Source organism: Ptychodera flava, chromosome 8 (genome assembly GCF_041260155.1).
Source record: "Ptychodera flava strain L36383 chromosome 8, AS_Pfla_20210202, whole genome shotgun sequence".
Lineage (NCBI taxonomy): Eukaryota > Metazoa > Hemichordata > Enteropneusta > Ptychoderidae > Ptychodera > Ptychodera flava.
Window position 1 is genome coordinate 21,676,198 of NC_091935.1, and position 22,011 is coordinate 21,698,208.

At 39.8% G+C, this 22,011-nt stretch overlaps 1 protein-coding gene across 1 annotated transcript; it reads right to left on the reverse strand.

Moving 5' to 3' along the window:
* Positions 1 to 567: 567 nt before the first annotated feature.
* LOC139138780 (ATP-dependent RNA helicase DDX4-like) lies at positions 568 to 21,568 on the reverse strand. Its single transcript, XM_070707306.1, is given in 19 exon segments — positions 568 to 740; positions 742 to 815; positions 1,413 to 1,520; positions 2,363 to 2,633; positions 3,115 to 3,214; positions 3,474 to 3,786; positions 7,386 to 7,676; positions 8,475 to 8,653; positions 9,198 to 9,323; positions 10,306 to 10,423; positions 10,426 to 10,481; positions 10,846 to 10,933; positions 11,229 to 11,245; positions 11,248 to 11,511; positions 18,917 to 18,994; positions 19,261 to 19,341; positions 19,705 to 19,767; positions 20,496 to 20,655; positions 21,289 to 21,568. Coding segments are annotated over 19 exon segments (2,487 nt in total). The 5' UTR covers positions 21,355 to 21,568; the 3' UTR covers positions 568 to 706.
* Between the last annotated feature and the right edge of the window lie 443 nt (positions 21,569 to 22,011).

Sequence of the window (22,011 nt, forward strand, 5' to 3'; positions counted from 1 at the left end):
CATTTCCCTGCTATGATGGTCTGACCAGCCTATTGTTGACAACAGAGGGAAGTACAAAGGCCTGGCAGTGAATGAGTTGAATCTTGAGACTGTTACCTCTAGTCTTTGTGTTGCCCCTGACCTGGGTATACATGTACTGGGTTGCTGATACCATCTTATCAGCACAATGCTGTGTTTATATCCAGGCCAGGCAGAAGTCTATTGCTTTGTCATGTCATGTGACTACGATGTCCGGTAATGCCATAGCAACTCATTGCAACATTATTCCAATGAGGGCAGCGTTCTCATAATACCAATGAATTGCATCCCTTTTGACATCAGTAACAAAGTCCAGTTTCTTGGTCCATTTTGACATCAACAAAACAACAGCAGTTGGTCCATATCCTCTGTACTAGGCAGACGCGTTAAAGTTAAATATACTTGTTAAATAGAACATGTTAACAAACAGAAAGTAACAACTTGCGAACAAACTATCAAAACTGGAACAACTTGAATGCATCCCTTTGGAACACAGGTCACCATAATTTTTTCAAAATCAGAACAAACTGAAGTTCCAAATCCGAACAAACTGAAGTTCCAACAATGTTCAAGTTATTTACCAACTTTCGATTATTATCATCTCATCAAAAAGTTGTTGACAAATGAAGATTAAATCCATTGGCTTATAATCTTGAACATTCCGTGTTACGCTTCTTTTTCCATGTTTCTAATCCCAGGACTCTTCATCCTCGTCTCGTTTCCAAGTGATCAAAGCTTGGTGCTTCAGAGCCACCACCACCAGTTCCACCATCGTTCTTCTTGGCATATTCTCCTGGCTGTGAACAAGCACATAAACAAACAAGGTTAAAAACTTAAAAGCATGGTATATATCTCAGGACAAAACAATAACTTTGAATGCATGAACTCAATGGCATGTTTTACTGTTACCACTTTATATTGTATTTAACATTTTACAGTGTGTACCTGGCTTAAACATCCTTCAGAATAAAAGAATTTACACAAATATATTAGTTGAGAACTTTGGGCTACTACAAGAGAATAAATCGACCGGAAGTAAGAACAATTTTTCAGATGTGTGAGGTGGTTATCTGATTTCTCTGTTAGCAGGAACTTCAATCATGACATTTGGGGATCATGAAGTAGACAGTAGAAGACATGATAACTGTCACACACGTTTGATAACAAACATCAATATTACTGATCATGGTCTAATGGGCAAGATGGACTCCACACAGATGAATTTGAGTTTTATAGACAATCTTGAGTATCATTATTTTACTTACAGCTATTTGAGATGCATACTAGTGTAAACAATTGTCCATAGACATTAAAGTGACAGTAAGAAAACATATTACGGCACTCTTGAGATTTGCAGCTTTATCAGAAATAATGATTTCAACTACTGTTCTCACCTTTCTAGCATCTCTGGATCCAAACCTGCCTCCTCCTCTTGGTCCAAATCCGGTTCCAACCGCCTGATCAGCAGCTTCTTCCAACCAATCAGGTACGACTTGTAGTGCCTGTAGATGGAATGGAATTAACAGGTGACATAATTGTCATAAATAAAATTACATGTAATTTATCCAAAATGAAGAGAGTGATTTATTCTCGTCTCTATTACCCTTGGTTATTCTCGTCTCTATTACCCTTGGTCTACTGTACAAAATTGTTTGGTTTGAAACGGTGATCGATTTCTCAAGCTGAACACTCTTGCAAAATTGTCACCACTCATAGTCGTGATAGTGGGCAGTTACAGTTGGACAAAGTAGTTTGGGCACAGCTGAGATCACTTTCCTTGTGCATAATTGAGAAAGCGCCGCACACGACTGCAGTTGCTTGAAGAGGAAATTATCTTGACATTGGCCTGATCAAATACAACATGGATTTGCTGGTCTACAAGAACACTCATAAGATAAATGACAGCCCAAAGTTAGAATATTGTTATTTTCTTTACTGATCAATTCATGTTGCAGGTTACACTGAGTACGGTAGAAATATGCCAAGAAAAAGTGGTGCTCCCATCTCTTTGGGATACTTCGCAATGAAAGACACCATAAAAGCTACAATTTTATGATGCTCACATTACTGAATGCAAAGAAGAGGGGAACTGATCAAGAAGTGGGTAACATTTTTCCTTTCAGTATAGATTTCTAGAATGTACGTTCCTCAACAAATGGTTATCAATAAAGAAACAAGTGATTTGCTGATGAGAATGCACAGTGCTACATCTATCATAGGCACCAAAGAAAACAACAGAGTCAGTACTGAAGATCCAGAAGTTACAAAGGTTGCAAACACCAGCAATCTTTCTTAAAACTGATAGTTCCACATGCTAAGGAATCAGAGGCAAGGTGCGACTTACATCTGATAGTGTTTTCACCAAAGGTCTTGCAATGGCAGAGTCTCTACCAGTTTCATAGAACGTTGTCGCCTTTCCAAGATTCCCGACACGGCCCGTACGTCCTATACGGTGCACATACTCCTCAATGTTATCAGGAAGGTCAAAGTTGATGACGTGCTTGACGCCAGGGATGTCTAACCCTCTAGCAGCTACAGACGTTGCCACCATGACAGGAGTTATGGCCTTCTTGAAGTGATCAAGGGCTTCTTCTCTTTCTTTCTGCAGACGATCACTGAATGAACACAAAATCATTAAAATATTTTTGATGCAAGCTGCAAAATGCCTACTTAGCAAGCTGCAAAGTTTTTAACCTAGAGATGTTTTTTTTCCCATTACTTCATACTTCATTTGGAGAGAAAGAACCTCATATGAGCTTATATTTGAACCAAATGTACAACAATTACCAAGAAAGAGCATCTATTATTCCATTCAATTTGTTCCCAGATGGTCAGTACAATTCCCACTGAACCAACTGAATTTAGTTGAATGAACCTTCAATTGTCAATGAACTTTAAAATAGGAATATCTTTAACAAGTTCAGTTTGATTAGGAGTAAAGTTGTATGTTATTGTTAATTGATAGTGTCTATGTAGATGTTTATTTTGAAACATCATAACTACCCTTTAACTGGAAATTTCAAATATTTTTCAAATTGCACAGGCACAGTAGAAACAACAAAATTCTATTTTTGGCAAAAATAAGGATCCACTTACCCATGAATACTAGTCGTTGGGAAACCAGATTGGCTTAGATATGATGCCAGGAAGTCAGCGTTTCGCTTGGTTTCTACAAAGACTACAACACGATCAGTTCCTACAAATTTAAACAAACAGACAAGAGATAGTACAGGAATTATACTATTGAAAATATTCAAGTCAACAAAACAGCATTCCATCATCATAGATGTACTTATCCACTTTGTGAGTGGCTGTTACAAGAGTCAAACTCAAACAAAGTATAAACTGATGAAAACATCAAGCAAAGACAACTACGGTCAGCTTGTTTTGATGGGTGGAAAGCGTTTTAGCAAGAATAAACGTCTCACATCACCGGTTCTCTTAATGACACTTACCCAAATCACTCAGGATTTCAATGAGCTTGTCTTTCTTTGCATATTGGCTGTCAAGTTGAAGGACAGTCTGTTCGATATCAGGGGTTGTTCCTCCAACTCTACCAACTGTCAGATAGACATAGTCATTGAGAAAGTCTCCTGCCAGTCTCTGAATTTCTTCAGGGAAGGTGGCGCTGAACATCAGTGTTTGTCTCTCGCCCTTATTTGGCATATTGGGGCTGCCAACTAATCGCCGGATGACTGGTTCAAACCCCATGTCAAGCATTCGGTCTGCTTCATCCAGAACCAGATATTTGATCTTGGACAAACCAACCTAATTGTGGATGAGATGGAGGAAAATATAAGCAGCTAGTAGTATATTAAAGCGCAGTGGTCATCGCGCTGCGCGTGCGTGATTATTTTGTTGATAAACATAAATTTTTTAAACATAAGTCTTCTCCACTTCAATAGGAGTGAGATGGGAGCAGTCCTTCACTTGTTAAGGCCTTTGTGAGACTCAACATCATGCAATAGTGAAATATTAAGATCGGAAACGAACTTCAGTGGTGTATTTCTATCTATAAACTCGTGTAGAGCTACGAACATTGGACACTACACTCAGTACATTATGTCGCTGAGTTTACTGCACGCAGACACAGTGAACAAATGGGTTTGATCGCGTGCGGTCACGCTGGTTGTACACAATGCTATGTACAGTACAGTAAAAATAACATCATTAAATGATCAACAGTGCCTATATATTGTAGACCAGTAACAAGCCACAATGCCTAACACAAAATAGTGACAATGTCACTGGTCGCTCCCATATAGTTATCAAAACAAGCTAAAATCAAGCTAAAAGATTTTTTTATCACAAATAGAAACAATTCCCCAATAAAATAAAATTATACAAATTTCACCAGAATTTGATCAAATCTTACTGACGTCACCCGTAAAAACCTCTACACTAAGTTTCAACTCAATCGGACGTGTGGTTTCAGAGTTAAAAAAAATTTTTGATCAAAAATGAAAAAAATAGCCAAAAAATGCAAATGTGCAAATTTCACCACGATTTGCCCAGATTTGAGAAGGTCACTCCTATGCACTTCCATACCAAGTTTCAAATCAATCAGACTTGTGGTTCAGAGAAGAAGATTTTTTGACCAAAAATGGGAGAAAATTACAAAAAAATTCATGAAAAATAGCAAGTCCAAGATACTGACCCAGATGTGCACAATCATTCAGGTCAGCCCAAAGTACTTACATGCTAATTTTTCATCTAATCTGCTCAGTGGCTATTGAGATTTTCAATAAAATGTAAACTTGTAAACATATATACATATGGCTATGGGAGCTAACAAACGACCCAATGGTCGACAGAGCTCTGCTGTGTTATGAAGAGAGACAACGTTTTGTGACATATGTATTGATGAAGAAGGTTGAGATCTTTGATAGCTCATTTCAGGATGGCCTGACCTAAAATGGCAAAATTAGCTGCAAAAATACAAAATTGATGATTTCATCATAATTATGTATAAAAATGTATACCAAATATCAAAGCTATCACATGAGTAACTTTTGAGAAACAAATATTTTGACCAAAAACGGCAAAAACTGACCCAAAAATACAAAATTGAAGATTTCATCAAATTTCACTATATCACACTAAGAGAACCCCCAGGAACCTGTATACCAAATATCAAAGGCATCAGACAAGTAGTTTTTGAGAAACACATTTTTTGACCAAAAATGGCAAAAATTGCACCAAAAATACAAAATTGCAGATTTCATCATATATTCTGTATATCATATTTAGTTTATCTGTAGGAACCTGTATACCAAATATCAAAGCTGTCAGACGAGCGGTTTTGATGAAATGAATTTTTGACCAAAAATGACAAAAAAATTCCTTAAAAATACAGATTTGCTTATTTCATTACAATTTGAACAAATCCAAGTTGGGCTATCCCTAGGGACCTGTATACCAAATATCAAAGCTGTCAGACGAGCAGTTTTGATGAAATAAATTTTTGACCAAAAATGACAAAAAATTCCTTAAAAATACAGATTTGCTTATTTCATCACAATTTGAACAAATCAAATTTGGGCTATCTCTAGGGACCTGTATACCAAATATCAAAGCTGTCAGACGAGGTTTTGATGAAATAAATTTTTGACCAAAAATGACAAAAAAATTCCTTAAAAATACAGATTTGCATATTTCATCACAATTTGAACAAATCCAAGTCGGGTTATCCCTAGGGACCTGTATACCAAATATCAAAGCTGTCTGACCAGCGGTTATGAAGAAGGAGATTTTTTACCAAAAACGCCTTTTTTGGCACTTATTTGCATATTTTTGGCAATGACAACTTCATTTGAACAAAATCTCATCTACAGCCCATCATCCATGTACACACCAAATATCAAGATGAAATGTGCAGCGGTTTTGGAGTTTTTTGATGTTGACAGACATACAGACATACAGACATACAGACATTTTCCTAGCCTATAAGAATAGCTTCCATTGCCATATATACATATGGCTATGGGAGCTAAAAATTACACTCAAGACCATGATCGGCAAGCCAGAGCAGGACACGTGAGATGTTGTTGGGAGACGGTCACCGCGTTGACGTACACGGATATAGAGAATCCGGTCCCACAACGTACCGGCCCGCTACGACTTGGCCCACAACCAACTGTTGATCACCATGTCTTACTTCTCCTAGTATTACGTGGTAAGAAATAGTAAAATGACAGGAACAATAAACAAAAGAGCGGGTTTTCGCGGCATTTGGCAGGGAAATTGCACGACTACACCGTGCATAGATGTATCGAGAGATCCTGTGCCCCGGTCCTGTGCACGGTCATGGCAGTGATCCAACCGCTAGCTGGTGTAAGCCTACCGGTGCTGAGCAAACTTCGTTGTTGTACCTCCTGATTGCCGGGTAGGTCTGAATCCTCTTTCAAGTGAGATAACCCCCACATAACAAGAGGACCTATGAAAGGTCCTTCGCTTGACTTGATACCTGTACTCGGATTCTCGTTTGCACCCCAAACGGGGAAAACTTTGTAGCTGAGTTGGATTCTCCACAGCCGAGTGTAGCGCGTCATATACCCGGTGTGACACGGACGTTCATACAGACCACGGAACGGAACAGATGCAGAGATGCTTCTTGCTGCAGCGGGCATTGCTCTGCGAGCTGTAGATTTCTGTAGTTTGGGTTGTTGTCTTTGTACTCCTGTCGGGCCTCTTGAAATGAAAGCTCTCGTCCTTGCTAGCGATGTCGAAAACTAGAGCCCGGTCGTTGATAGTCTGTTGGCGTATACATGCGTACGTCTAGCTCTATGGCTCGAGCGATAACAGTAGCCGAGCCCCATTCAACTGATTCAAGAAAATCATGAGCAAATGTGATCTCAATCCAGCGTGCAATCATTGTTCAATATTCAGCAGATATTTAACTTCGATTAATTGACCTTTTATTGCGTGTTACATTTGGATAGTTGGTATGCTTGTGACAGATCAGCCGCCATTTTAACAAGCGGCAATATCGCAAACATTACAATCAACCCGTAACATGTGCGGCGTTCTTGGATTTGTTTACAACAGAGGGGGACCCCCTAAGGAGGATGCGCAGCGCGACGACCACTGCGCTTTAAGCTATGTCTGCCTCACCAACAAAAGTGTCAATTTATGTAGGTGGCATCACAATAAATGTTATAAATAATTTTTTTTTTCAAAAACAATTCCATCAGGTTTTTTCCTGTGGTTTAGTCAGGTGATGGCATTTTAAAGTAGTTCAGTTTCGACTTTTGATCTATATTCAGAAGTATGATTGTAGGTTTCTGACAAAGTTCCCCTCTGTCAGGTGATGGTTACTTGTGGTAGTAACTATTCTTCATGCATCTGATGCATGTTCACATCCTTACCTTGGCTTTCTCAATGAAGTCCATCAGTCTCCCAGGGGTTGCCACCAATAGATTGCAGCCTCTTGAGATTTCTCTCAGCTGATACTGCACACTGGTTCCACCATAGGCCACAACCGGTCTTATCATGGTCGAGTGGGAAAATTTCCTGGCTTCATGGAAGATCTGGAGGGCCAACTCCCTTGTCGGCGTCACTATCAGAGCCTGGGGTTCTTGGGCACCGCTTTCTGAAAATGCTCCGCCTCCAACGCCATCTCTGGTCATGCCAGTCAGCACTGGTAATAAGAAGGCAGCCTGCAGGAGACAAAGTACATTCAAACATGTGTCCTATATTCTCACTTAGAACACTAACTTTTGCTGTACAAAACGGGAGAGCATCAGCAAAGGGGACTACACAGACAAAGAATAAAGGACTACTACACATATACCATTATATATAATCTGAAATTAAGTGCAAGCAAGTGGTTTAATTGCTAAGACTTTGGCAGCTAGGTAAATATGGGAACCCAGTATCATGTCCATTATCCTCTCCTGAACTGCGCGGATATTTTGAGGGGAACCCAAGTAAAATTTGCCATGGTACTGGCACCAACACACTGACAAAGGTTACCGGATGAATTTTCATTTTGCATCAACAACACATTATGCAAAGTGCTTTCAATTATTTTTGCTTTTCTACTAATAGTTATTCTTGGCGGATAAAATTCAAATTTCATGAGTTGAATCCCAGTAAAACTGAAAGCAATAAATGAATTTGAAATTTTACACTAACGCTTCACTGATTTGAAAATCCATTCTGAAAATGAAAGTCTACTTTTGATATCGAAAATTACATGTCAAATTTATGTAATTCAGTTATTCTCAACTTGTTGCACAGAGTTATGGAGTACAATGATGGTTGAAGTCCACATACAGAAAACACTATATATAAGAGTTATCAGCAATAATTTGCAGTCTCTTCTGATGTATCAGTTGTTAGTCTCTGACAATATCTCTACAACCACATTCATTTCAAACGTTCTCTCAGACAGGCTGGCTTCGAATGAATTCCATCTCTCACAAAGTTCTTTTTCTACACTGGCTATTACTTACTGTTTTACCAGATCCAGTCTGAGCACATGCCATCAGATCCCGTCCACCTAAAATAACCGGTAAACTGTACTTCTGCACTGGAGTTGGTTTCAAATAGCCGGCTTTCTTGACATTGCTGGCTAATGTTTCATATAGGTTAGCCTCTTCAAATGACGAAATGAACTTTGGGACATCTCTTCCTGCAAAAAACAAGATTTTACTCTCTTGACTCGGCAAAATAGGATGTAGTTGCTTCCATACGCATAAAATCAAATCAATTTTTCCTGAAGTTTATCAATTGGTTGGCCTTTTATGTGGCTGAAGTACTCGTGAAGCATAATGTCATTATTTGCAGAACTTGTCTTAGGACATAAGCCAATCGAGTGGTTATATGGAAAACATGCCATGAACAAGATCAAAATGACTGTACGTCATGGTATTTAAACCGATATGTTGTCTATAAAATTCAACATTAAGCTGTAAGAAAGATACCGGTATGAAGTTTTCACTTGAAACTGAGTCCCGTCTGTAATGGAATGAGGAATTCTGTCACATGGTTGGCTAATGTGAAATGTTAAATCAATGGAACCGTATACCAATGGAAACTCTTTAATGAAGGTCTAGCAGGGTCACGAAAATGGCAAACTTCTTTGTGGCCAAATACACCTCACAATCTGACCAAGAACACTTAGCACTTGACACAATTAAGGTAGAGGTATAATATTTTGAAAATCTGACACTTACCTGTGCATTCAACAGGAATCTCATCGTACTTGTCAAAATTGATGCCAGTTTCTATTGACTTGAATATTTCGGCCTCTTCCTCTGGCGGGGGAGGGGGTATGTATGTCACGGGTGCAGGTCTGTCACCTATTGCAAAATAAAAGAATTACGCTTATTGCCAACTGACACACAGAAGAAAGCACCACATGGCTGTCTCTCTCCCTTCTGATGGTAGTTTTCTCACAAATATTTCTTAAATTTACTGTAGTGAGGAAAGGAACACAACCCTTCAAAGTAGTCTCCGCAAGTCTCAAGACTTTTGATAAGACTGATCAGAAGTGGTCTGTCCTAACAAGTTCATGCATCCCTTATTCCCTGTTGACAGGTCCGCAGTCACCACTGCCAACAACGGGGTTGGGCAAAACCATAGTGGCAAAAGGGTCAACCATGTTCCTGCCAGTTTAACCCTTTTCCTGCCAAGTCCATATTTCACCACCAGGTCAAGATAGTTAAAATTAATGAAACACAACATATTCCATATGGTGTATTTTAACATAATACTGTACATTTGAAGGCTGTTGAAAACATAAATACTGTAAACTTGATTTTTTTGGACTAAAGATGCTATAACAGACCAAGCCAAGTGGGTGATCGAAAATACGTCATGTTTTGGCTCAATACCGCTTTTCACTGACTTGGCTGATGGGGAGGTGATACTGTCTGGCAGGAAAGGGTTAATCTGTCACCATTATGTAAAGTTTGAACCTCAGAGAGTATATATATGTGTTTCATATGATGTATTTGGGCATTAGAAGACTCTGAAGACATACGTATATTTGTTGTACTTGTTTTTCATAGACTTACTCCAACAAAAATAAAGATGGCAGCATTTCAGTGACTAAAAGGTTCCTTGATTTTATGTGGATTTTAAACAATCTGTACAGGGACAAATGCCACAAAGTCGGTAACTGACAACTCACTTGTCTATCATCTCTGATTGAACATGCACAGACTACAAACATCTCCTGTTTAAAATACCCGGTGGTTACAGTTCGGGTTAAATTATTTTGAAATTTTGATTTAACAAGGAATTCACAGTTAAATTCATTTTCAGTTTAAGCACACTCACCATCGCCTCCTTCCTTCTTTTCGGCATTTGGACACTCTCTGGCAAAATGTCCGCTCTCTCCACATTTGAAGCAGCTACCATCTCCACCACCACCGCCGCCGCCACCGCTCGAGTCAGCAGCTTTGGGCATTCTCTTGAGAAGTGTCCACTTTCACCACATTTAAAACAGCCACCACCTTCAAAAACAACCAACATTAAAATCAAGGATCTACAAATGATATTATCCAACATGGCAGATCAAATGTTGCACACTGTACCAAATAGGTAACGTTTGTGCTCATGAGCATGCATTGATGTTCATGATGTTCTAGCAATGTGCAAAGAATGTCTGAAATAAGGGCTATTGAATAGCTGATTGGCTGTTTAGGAATAATTCAAGAGTTTCAGCCAACCATGTGACTAAGAGCTTCTGAGATTCTGCAAATCATCTGTCCATATTCAGCAAAATCCTTTCTTTGTAATGCTTGTGACATTCATCCAGTTCTGGCAAAAACTACACTGCCCTTAAATTTGTTAATGAGTACTTAAAATACAGCTCACCTGACTTCTTGTCCGACTTGTCTCCAAATCCACCGCCTATTCTTGGCATCTCATCACCATCATCACTGCTTCCAAATCCACCTCGTTTCTGAAACAGAAAGAAAAGAAATATAATTCTGCTCACATTTCAACATCTGGGTTCTGTATGATTTCAGTGGCCACAAGTAGCTTATATGAAACTAGTCTCGTGTCTCACAGACTCAACACAAATTAAAACACTAACTGGTCTAAACAAGTGACGAGAGAGGCTGATGTGGGTTACTTCAATGACAGTGTGATGTTTAACCTATTCATCCCATTTCCCTCACTAGTACTACCACAGAAAACAATGGGACTGGTTCAAACCACTGTGGTGAACAGGTTAAAGTGTGGTAACAACTCACTCCAAATCCTCCAAACCTTTAGGTTTGTCAGCATCACCATTTGCCATGCCGAATCCACCTCTCCCCCTACCAAATCCACCCTGTGGTTTATCTTCGGAATCATTGTTCCATTGTCCAAATCCACCACGAGGCTTTCCGAAACCACCACTTCCAGAGTCACCATCTGATTTGCCGAATCCACCACGACGTTGACCACCACCACCGCCGTTGGGACATTCGCGACTCATATGCCCTTCTTCACCGCATTTGAAGCAAGCACCACTCTTGCCTTTGCCACCACCTCCTACAGAAATATTCCGAGTGGAAATAATTCACCACATCACACCTTAATCACCACTTTAGTAAAATACTTCTACTGTCAAGTTTGCAATTGCAGGGACAAGACTGAATTTTATTGAAATTACGCTTGATTTTGATGAAGTTTTACAACAAACTATCTTCCATGAGCTAAATCTATCACGATGTGTTGTCGAATGTCAACATGTTGTCACATGTGTACATTCATTTTTGAAATACCAACCCCCCAAAAAGGCTTGTTCAATTCAATTTCTAATACGGCATATTTGAAGATGTCACTAACTCAACAGATACCTCCTGCAACAGTACACTTGGTTTAAGGTAGCTTTCCGCCTTTGTTTGGTATTTTGAGATAAAAACACGATTTTTCTTTTATCCCTGAAAAGTATTCCTATAATATCGATCTTCCTTGTGTGTAGAATATCTTGGTCGTGAAGTTCCTGTTTTTGGGTGAAATTTTGGAATAAAAATGTACGAGAGGCACAGGTGTAGATTTTGGCGTTTGAGACAACCGTTAAGTCTTGATTGACAAGGGATTACGCTAAGCAGTCAGCGTCACAGTATTCACATGCACTTAGACAACATGCGCTGTGAAAATCCCATTAACACCTACCGTTCACTGCATGGGTCAAGACCATAGAGTGTACCTGGCGAAAGGTGGGAATTACCGTTTTTCTCATAGGGTGGCCGCTCCCAAAAGATCACAATTTATCGACACAATCGGACAAGGTCAGACTTGTGACATTGTTGACGGTACAATGGCCCACACACTTAATGTTTTATCTGGGACATTTTCGTGCTTTTGTAAAAGCACCAGGAGTGGTGGATAAGTTTCGTAATGTTAAACATCTTTGAAGAGGCTGTCCCGTATACATAAATGGTACGTTCCACTGGCGGCCTTGGTGACAGCGGGAACACTTGAATACCGCAACCGACACCCTTCACATCTTCAATATTCAAGCAACGTTCGGCCTCTTTCGGCTTCTTTTGGCCCCAAGACATTTCGACACCCCCGTTACGATTTATTTTTTTCCCTTCAAAGCAACTGACAGACCAGTCATATTCATAAGCGTGACCTTTGCGTTCTGACCAGTATGACTTTTACAGTGCCGTTTAGGCGCCGCTTTTCAAACTTTGGCAGTGTCGGTGGCTATTGCTATTGAAAATGATATGAAACTCTTTTCTCACGGTTTTTCACCATGTTCTCACAAACTTTAGAGCATGTGAATTCTGAGACTATACTTCTCAGTGTTTTGATTTGTAACATTTGGCACGAGTTCCCCCAACCAGGTAGTGCCGAACGTCTTTGGTCGCGTTGCCTAAACGTCTTGGCGTCGGAAATTGTGCGGCCAAAACGACTTTGCGCCAAAAGGTCTAGAAACCCGACATTGTCCGTTCGATGAGAATACTGAGTGAGTTGAACAATTTATGAATAAAATGAAATATCAGAAACCGCGGCACTGGAACTACTTGGGATTAGAAAATACAAGGTGGAAACAAATTGCATGGGCTTCAAGACAGCGACAGGAGATTTTCCCAGGGCAAAATACGTAGCGATGCAGAAATCACACGCCACAAAACAATATCTGCTTTGGTTTGCAGACGTTTTGGCACAATGGCAGTGAACTGATAATGTCGAAGTCGTTTCAATCCCGCTGTCCCGTTTTTCCTTGTCCCATTTCGTTACCGACCTTGACAAGGTAAAAACATACGTAGACTAACAAATGTTCATCGTACACCGGACGAATATGAATCAAATGATTTTATGGGAATGGACACGACAACATTTTTATCAGTTATCATGGCAGTAGCCAAAATGCTGCAGGACCGAAGACAAATTTCAATATGAATTTGACCGTCACAACGTAATCGCCCTGAGTTTTCATCAACATGTCATCATTGGTCGGTAAACCATTGAATGAGACACTTACGGGCTAACTACTTGAATACAGTGCAAAACACCATCCTAAATCCTGAGATTTACATGTAATGAAGACGGGTCTGATATCATATTCGCCTGGAATCGATGGTAATCATGTTGGATACGAAAAACAGCAGAGAGTTATCTATCTGTGACGTATGACGCTTGACTAGCGGTCTATCGCATGCAACTTGCGCTTGATGAAATGACGTACGTTCATGTACGTTCATGTTTTCTCAACTTCTCTCCTTTGACTTTTATGCCGCCGACAGGCGATTTGCTCATGCTGTACAGAGTGAGGACGAACTATTGTCTCAGAAATGCTCGTAGTTGATTAGTGTTAATCGGTTTTCAAGGCGCGTGAAGATCTAAAAATGGCTGCTCACTAGAATCCTCGGTTACTCTAACCGTAATGAATCACAGCATGGAGCTGTTCTTTTTATCTCCATGATCACAGACACCGCAAATGTACATCCACATACAAACGCAGATATTTTTGTTGTCAGCCAATATTGTTTTCCCTATATCACTCATCGGGCTCGCTTTCATTCCGTGAGTCGTTTCGAGGTCGAATCGAATGCTGCCATAAACTTACACTGTAGTGTACGCTTGTCATGGAGGTAATTAGTCCAAGCGCTCGTGTAGACGGCATCGAGATGCCGTAGCAGTTCCGACAGTTAGGTCGAACAGTTAATACTCTATTTACACCTTACAACTAATCAGTCAACAGATTATGCATAATCCCTTCCCTGGCACTCCCCAAGTTTATTTACTCATCAGCTACTGTGTAGATTGCGCTCTAAAAAGAGTACAACGCTCCCAAAATCATCCTTTTTAGCCTCATTTCGACCGTTGACACTGATTTCAATGTGTGAATATACTGTTGAAGTTGAACACTTTTATTTCACTATCTGGTTTTAGTATTTTGTCGGTTGAGTACATCGTTTATTGCCATTCAAAAGGAAAAACCCGAACCAATTTACTAAATCGCCTTTTTCTCAGTTCGCCATTTTGTCACATTGCAGCACGTTCAAAAGAGTTTAACTCGAGAACGCGTGAACGGAAGTTCACCAGATTTTCACAGACGTTTGTCAAGTAGGTTGTCTCCAAAACCGTGTCTCAGTTTTTTATGAAGATTTTTAAAGTCGAGTTATTGCTGCTTAATTAGGCGGCATTGTAAGACTAATCGGTGGATAAACTTTGACTCAACGATGTGAAAAAACTAAGGCCTTTTTCAAAATCTGAGACACGGTTTTGTAGCTAGTATTCTGAAGACCAATTGCCCGTTAACACCTAAACAATAGCCCCTCTCCGCTCAGACCTAAACTTTTTTACGTGAACACCACCCATTTTCTTTACACTTTCACTAAGATCTTCAAAAATATTCATCGCACACTAATTTCTTGATAAAACAAAAAAATTCATAGAAATAGCTTTCAGGTGATATATAATACTTGGGTAAAAGTACACATCTTGATGGCAAAATTCACATTTGAAAATAGGTCGTCGCAAAGGTGGAAAGCTACCTTAAACAGGATTGATTGAAACCAGCCTAATGTTACAAAGCTTTTCCAAATCCTAATTACTACTAATAAAGGTAACGGCAGCCCTCCAGCCTCTATTGCATTTTGCAACTATAGCACTGTCTGCTGGGTGATGGAGCAAATTAATGTGTGCTATGAGATAGCCACTGCTTGAGACTCAAGTCACAGATTAACTAACATTCCTGCAACTGCAATGTACACATCAGGTCAATGCAAACACATTTTCCAATCAACCATTGGAGTATTTCAGGAACATTTTAAAGGCAACTCTCTGTCCACACATCAAAACATTACTGATTTTACCTCCACTAGGACATTCTCTGCTCATATGTCCTTCTTCGCCACATTTGTAGCAACTCCGGCCTCCACCACCTGCATTTAAATGCAGAAGTATTTAATTTCCACATGAAAGAGAACTTGAAAATCAGGAGCATGTTGTCAAGATTTCATGAATGATCCATCAGCTCATCTTCCCAGAAGATAGCATGGCTGTGATATGAATATTTCCTATTCTGAAAATTTTGACCAACCATTTGTCTACCGGCAAGTTATGTATTGTTTTCCTTGCTGTGTAAATCACTGATTTAGTAGTGGAGTTTTGAACTTGGAACTGCATTGTCTGTCTGCTTGCAATCTTTACTTCATTATACATAGTTGTACACCTATTTAGGTCGTTGTAGTATGCAGATTGTCACTCAATGGGAGCTCAAATTTTGCTTTTAGATTGTGACAGAGTCCAAACAAAACTGTTTGTGTTTATGACAACCCTTAAGTTATGGAACTTCAGCTGTATTACCTGCTCAGTACTTAAACAGGAACTTACAGGACCGTGGGCGCACAATAGAGCGATTATTCATGACGCTCATAATTTACATACACTGGGCGGGATTTTTCGAAGTCACGTGTGGACGATGGTTAATGGAGGGGTAAACACTATCTGTTACCGATTAAGAGGGATTTAGAGCATTCAATTATCACCTTCCGTCTAAATGTAATGGAAACCTGAACAAGGAATTTGTCTCCACGGGTAAAATAAACTGAACGCGATCATTTTATGGCCGCAGTAAACCCCGTCCAACTTGAGGTCCCGGGCTTGAGGTCTGCCTACTGCAGTCAGGGTAACGTCGACTAAAACTTCGTTGTATACTACAGCATGATGACATCTTATGTATAACTAATTCAGTTGTTATAAGGAATGAATCAAAGGCAACATTTTCGCCTTCTATTTGAAAACATAAACAGCGCTGGCAGCGTCCGACAACTGCCGCAAATTCACAAACAATGGGACACAACACCGACCATAACGAAGTGAAGCGTGACTGTCACTGGCAGGATTTTGACCCCGGGGTGACGTAATTGAGGTGAAATGTACGTTGAGGTAACGTAAACTTTGACTGCATACGATACGATATGCCTACAGGAATTCGCACGATGCATAAATTTTGTGACAAACCATAACAAAACTTAAAGTTTTCCATTGACATTGAAACTTAGACTTGGAATACTGTAAATCCGAGCGTTGATATTTCAATTTTCATGACGCTGTGGTGTAGTTCGCCGCGATCGCGCGAGTAAGCTTGTTCGGATACATCGCCGTCAAGAGTTGTCTATACTCGCGAATGACGCTTGTCTGTCCATGCAGTTTTTGCATTTTTCGTTTATCTGGTGACTTAAGTTCCGAAGCCTGATAACGTTTCGACACTGTCGAAAATGAAAAGACAGATGCGTCTTTGCCCGCTTTTCGTCAATCACTAGTAACATTTGTCGACACGGATCGACAGGCATTGGTATCAAGTTTGATAAACGGTACAAAGAAGCACGGTCCCTCCAAGTTGGCAATCTATAGACGCAAGCTGAATGTGTGAATCGTTTCTGGAACATGTCCTGTGTCACGAGTAGGGTATCCAAAGCTCACATGTTTACATCTGTGTCTTGATTAGGGTACACAGGTGTAATTTGTTGTCTTAGACTAATAGACCGTGAGAAAATTGGACGTGAACGGAAAAGCCGAATGCCCAATAGCATCAGCTGGCAATGTCCTCCATAATTTCAAGTTATGGTACGAGAATACAGTGAAGTAGCACTTATATATTTGTTTTTTTTATTTTAATTTTCTAGGCCTTACGTTTTTGTCATGCTATACCTCTATAACTTTTATCTAGTAACGACATGGTAAGACTTGCTGTCACATCTTGCAATAAAACGTGTGCAAATCTAAACGCTGATTTATTATGCGTCATCTTTGTCATGAATATGATGACTTGCTAGCCGTTGGTACTAAGTTTCAGCGTCATTTCTTGTTGGTCGTTTGCAACGGTAACAACTACGGCTATGCCTATCCCACACACTGAGTTTTCCTATCCGAAGATCAAAAGGAAGCAACCCGCGCTTTCTTTGCTCGATCAGGATGGGAGCTTTGTCTTATTGATCAACGCTCAAGTAAAGTACAGAGACAGGCAGATGGAAACGTAGTGCAGACAGAGATTTTGCCTCCTCCGGAAGTGCCAACGCCAAAAGTACAGAGAGATGAAGGGCTGCCCGAATGTCAACATTGTTTTCGCCAGCCATGCGTCACAGCAAGGGAGCAGAAATGGCTCCTTCGCATCCCTGGGTTCGCATTACAACCCCGGCCTGAGAAGAAGCATGTAAAAAGACTTTTGGCGGTTGATAGACAAATAGCAAGGCTGGAAAGATCCAAGATATCTGAAGAAGAAATGCCATGCCTTGACTAACAGAAACGACGTCTTCACCCGCAGGGAAATGCGCGACTGGGTGCTTACCAAAGTTCGAGGTTTATACCCAAATCCCCAAGGCGTTCCTTATTTGGGACACAGGTGGTATTATAACCACAAAAACAGCCCTTCTCAGGACCAAATGCCAACGCTCCTTTTCAGGACCACTACATGCTCCAAAGAGAGAAAACCGTGTATCGTGGACTCCTTCCCTGTATGCGTGTTAGCACTTGTTGTTCGTAATCTTTATCTAATTGCATTGCTCTGATAAGTCGGTGCGTTATATTTGTCTCGGCCAGTGGGGTAAACATCGCTCTGACCACGTGATAAATTTGAATACTCATGATTGACACTGTCGTGACATTTGCAAATGGGGGTCAAATGCTCGTTCCGGAACACACTGTTGAAAATATATGCCGGGTCTGACAAAAATTACGACATTTTCAAAGTTTATTTTCGACCTGACTGCATTCGCTGTATATTCATAGACAATATATACGACATTCGGTGACATTAAACAGCTTGAACACTGTAAAATGACACGATTCTTGGGCCAAACACGGCACGTAGGATCAGTAGCGTGGCTTTCTTACATTTGCATAGATTTACTGTAATCCGGCATTTATAGGGGAAGTTCCTGTTTAACGGGAAAAGTTGGCCATTTTTTTGAATTTTGTTTGATACGAGACACTTTATATTGTTTCACATTTTGAAAGATACTTAATTAATGGGTGACAATGCATATATTCGACCTGGTTTTAGATAAATGAAACCATCGTGAGAATGAATAAATCGTCATGACCATTTATTCTTTGTGTTGGTTTCATGTATTGTGTCTAAAATTGGGGTTGAATATATGCATGGTCACCCATTCATCATCTTCCAACATGTTGAACAATATAATTAGTGTCTTGTATCAAACAAAATTCATGAAAAATGGCCAACGTTGTCCCTGTTAGTATCCATGAACACCCACTTATGGCATTCCTGTGAAACAGTTTGCTGTACTTTCCTGGTGCTTAGTCTACAACAATTTCCTGGTACTGAGTCTACAACAGAGTGTACTTACCATAGATCATAACCCATTCTAAACTGGAAGTTAAAATTGAGACAGAAATGTGTCAACAGTTCAATTTTTCAAAAAGATTTGTTTTAATAGCCATAACATCACTTATTGCAAAATGCTGATCTTACCTCCACTGGGGCAATCTCTGCTCATATGACCCTCTTCACCACATTTGTAGCAACTTCGGCTGCCACCTCCACCTCCACCTGAATTTAAGGACAGCAAAGTGCAGAAACTCTGTCATTTCTGGTCAACACCGAACTTGATAATCAAGCATTTTTTGAATGGAATGCTTCATTAGATACTATGAATCTACTCAGTGGATGAATGGCAAGATTATATTTTTGATAACCTAAAAGCTTTGACAAGTTTGACTGAAAACTTTGAAACAACTGTTTTACTTGTCAATGGTTTCACAAAGAAACTCCTTTATTTTCATGACAATGATATCAGTGCATTGCAGTATCTTTACCTCCACTGGGGCAATCTCTGCTGATATGTCCTTCCTCCCCACATTTGTAGCAATTTCGGCCACCCCCTCCTCCTCCTCCACCTGAAAATAAGGATGGCAAATGAAAGGATGATACTATTTCATTTTTAACAAGGCTTTCCAGAATCTCTACCAGCTCTCATCTTTGGTGTGGACTGGATTGTCACAATATGAATTCGAACACTGCGGGTTTTTTTAAAACTGGAAGCATTGAGAAGTTTCATAGAGTAATGTATTTTAAGTAATTGACTGCTTTTTAAGTTCACAAATAATTTCCTTCTCATATTAAGGTACATTGTTAATCGGGCACAACAAATCTTAACGTTCAAAAAAACAGCGTAGTATTTCCGGTCAGTGATATTGTCATAAATTAGCACTATTAGGGAGACTAAAATAATATACACAGGGACACACAAAAAGACTTGCCTCCTTGTGGGCACTCTCTACTCATGTGGCCTTCTTCACCACACTTGAAACATCCACGTCCACCTGAAAAACAATGATAGGTGAAAAGGTCAGACCCTGATTAGAAATCTTGACTGCTGATAATATTTACATTTTACATTCATCTTAACTAGGGTTCAAAACTTATGCTGTAACTTTTCCCAATAAGCCTTTAACTCATTAAATCACAAAATGTTGGTCACCATACAAAGATCTGGATTAGAAAAAATTCCTAAAATTTTACAAACATTTGATTCAACATAGCAGCAATACCCTGTGTAAACTTCCAATCTTCACAAAAACAGCAGTGGAAACCTAAATTACTCAACAGGCTTCAAAATAAGTCAACACGTTATGAGGACTTGAAACATTGTAAAAATCTGAATGCTGAAACACACGTCTTGGGTATGTTACACTGAAGTTTCTCACTTTCCTCTGACAAAAGTCACTGACAGGAACACCGCCTAAATTCTCCATTTGTGACTTAACCCTTTCACCACCATGGTTTGTCCCAAATCCATTGTTTTCTATGGTAAAGTTGGACCTGTACACAGGAAACTGGGGGTGAAAGGGTTAAACTGAAAGGTCTTTTTGATTGCTCTTTCTATTTGAAGCTGATATCACTTTATCATAAAAGACTTGTCATAAAAATCCTCCTCTGCCTAAACTGGTGGATTGAAAATTATCATGGCAGGAGCTCGGGCTAAGTACCAGAATAAAATGTATTGTGATGTAAAAATATGGGACACAAAGTTTCCATAAAAAATACTTACCTCCACCACCACCTGATGATTTTCCAAACCCACCTCTGCTACCAAAGCCAGAAGACCCAGAGTCACCTGACTGGCCAAAGCCTTTTCGGCTTCCAAAGCGGCTTCCGAATCCACCTGATTTTTCTTCATTGGGCTGATCAAAGCCTCCAAAGCCATTACTCTGCACATCAGAAATTTATTCGGTAATTTTTCTTCCACTACACTTTCACATGTCATTTTTAAGCAGGTGTATTCACAGCTAGTATGAAGTGTGAATGATTTGAGTGAGCTTATAGTTAACATGTTTGCTACATGGATAAGAGCAAAAAATTTGAAAAACTCTTGCAGTGAGTAATATAATAGTTTTAATTATATTTGCTATACCTAGTAAAACCTCAATTTGCATAATTTAAATTTGCATGACGATTTCTGGACGATATACCCTAACTTCTACGCAGAGGGCATTCCTCTTTCATCTCTCCTCTTTCAAGAGATAAAGCTGGAAAAACACTGCATTTGGGCTTTTACGGCCCAAGAGGACAAAGGCCATGCCATACCTTTCCCCTTTTTACATCACTGCACGGTTAACTTTCCAAGTACATGTACCTGTCTTTCGGCATGTCAATCTCTGGGGTGTGCAAGACAAGTTTGTGCAAATTACGACGGCTGCGCCTTCCAGGAGCGCCTATCTCCCGTGTCCAAAAATCCCCGCCAGTTTCCCCTTTGACGCCCGTGCAAAATGCGTTATCAATATTGCAATCTATCACTTCACTTCCTGTGACATATGTATAGAAAGGAGAGGTTAAGTGTGTACCTGGACAGAGTTGCCTGTGCTTTCGAACACTGGAGCAGCACTCTCTTCATCCCAATCTTCAGACATTTTCACAAAATTTGGGTTACGTTACAAAGGAAAAGTTTGCTAAAGTTTTACTGGTCGACGAAGCTGTATTAGTTGCACGGGAAATATAATGTACTTTGCCTTACACTTTTTCACCCAGAACATGAAATGAGGTTTGTAACGGCTTCCCAGATTTGGTGAAAAGTTTGACTGCCCGTAAAAACATGTGCGTCAGGCCGGATATAAGGTTACTTCACAGTTACATAAATAAAATCAATACACGGCTATATAGTCCCCTTTTCCCTCAATCTCAAGACTTCACCGGGTCGATTTTGTCCCCTTAATATTCAATATTTGATAAAATTACACATATCTATGTATTCGGTTCAATATGCACCAATTAATTAGAAAACTTAAAAGAAAGGTGTGATCTTAATACTATTTTCAAGGTCGGAATTGTACATCTCACTGTTTCAAAGTATGTAAAACGGTGAGTTTGCAACATCAGATAATCGCACCGCCTCAGCACGACCGACCACACGTTGGCGCCTTAATTCTAGGATTACAGATCATTAAGTGTAAAATATAGAACAATACTGTAGAAAAAGAAGACAAATGAGAAAGAAATACTGGAGCAGGATCAAATATAAGATTGGCTGAGGAGCAAAACATAGCGACCTGACCCGGCTTGCTGGGTTT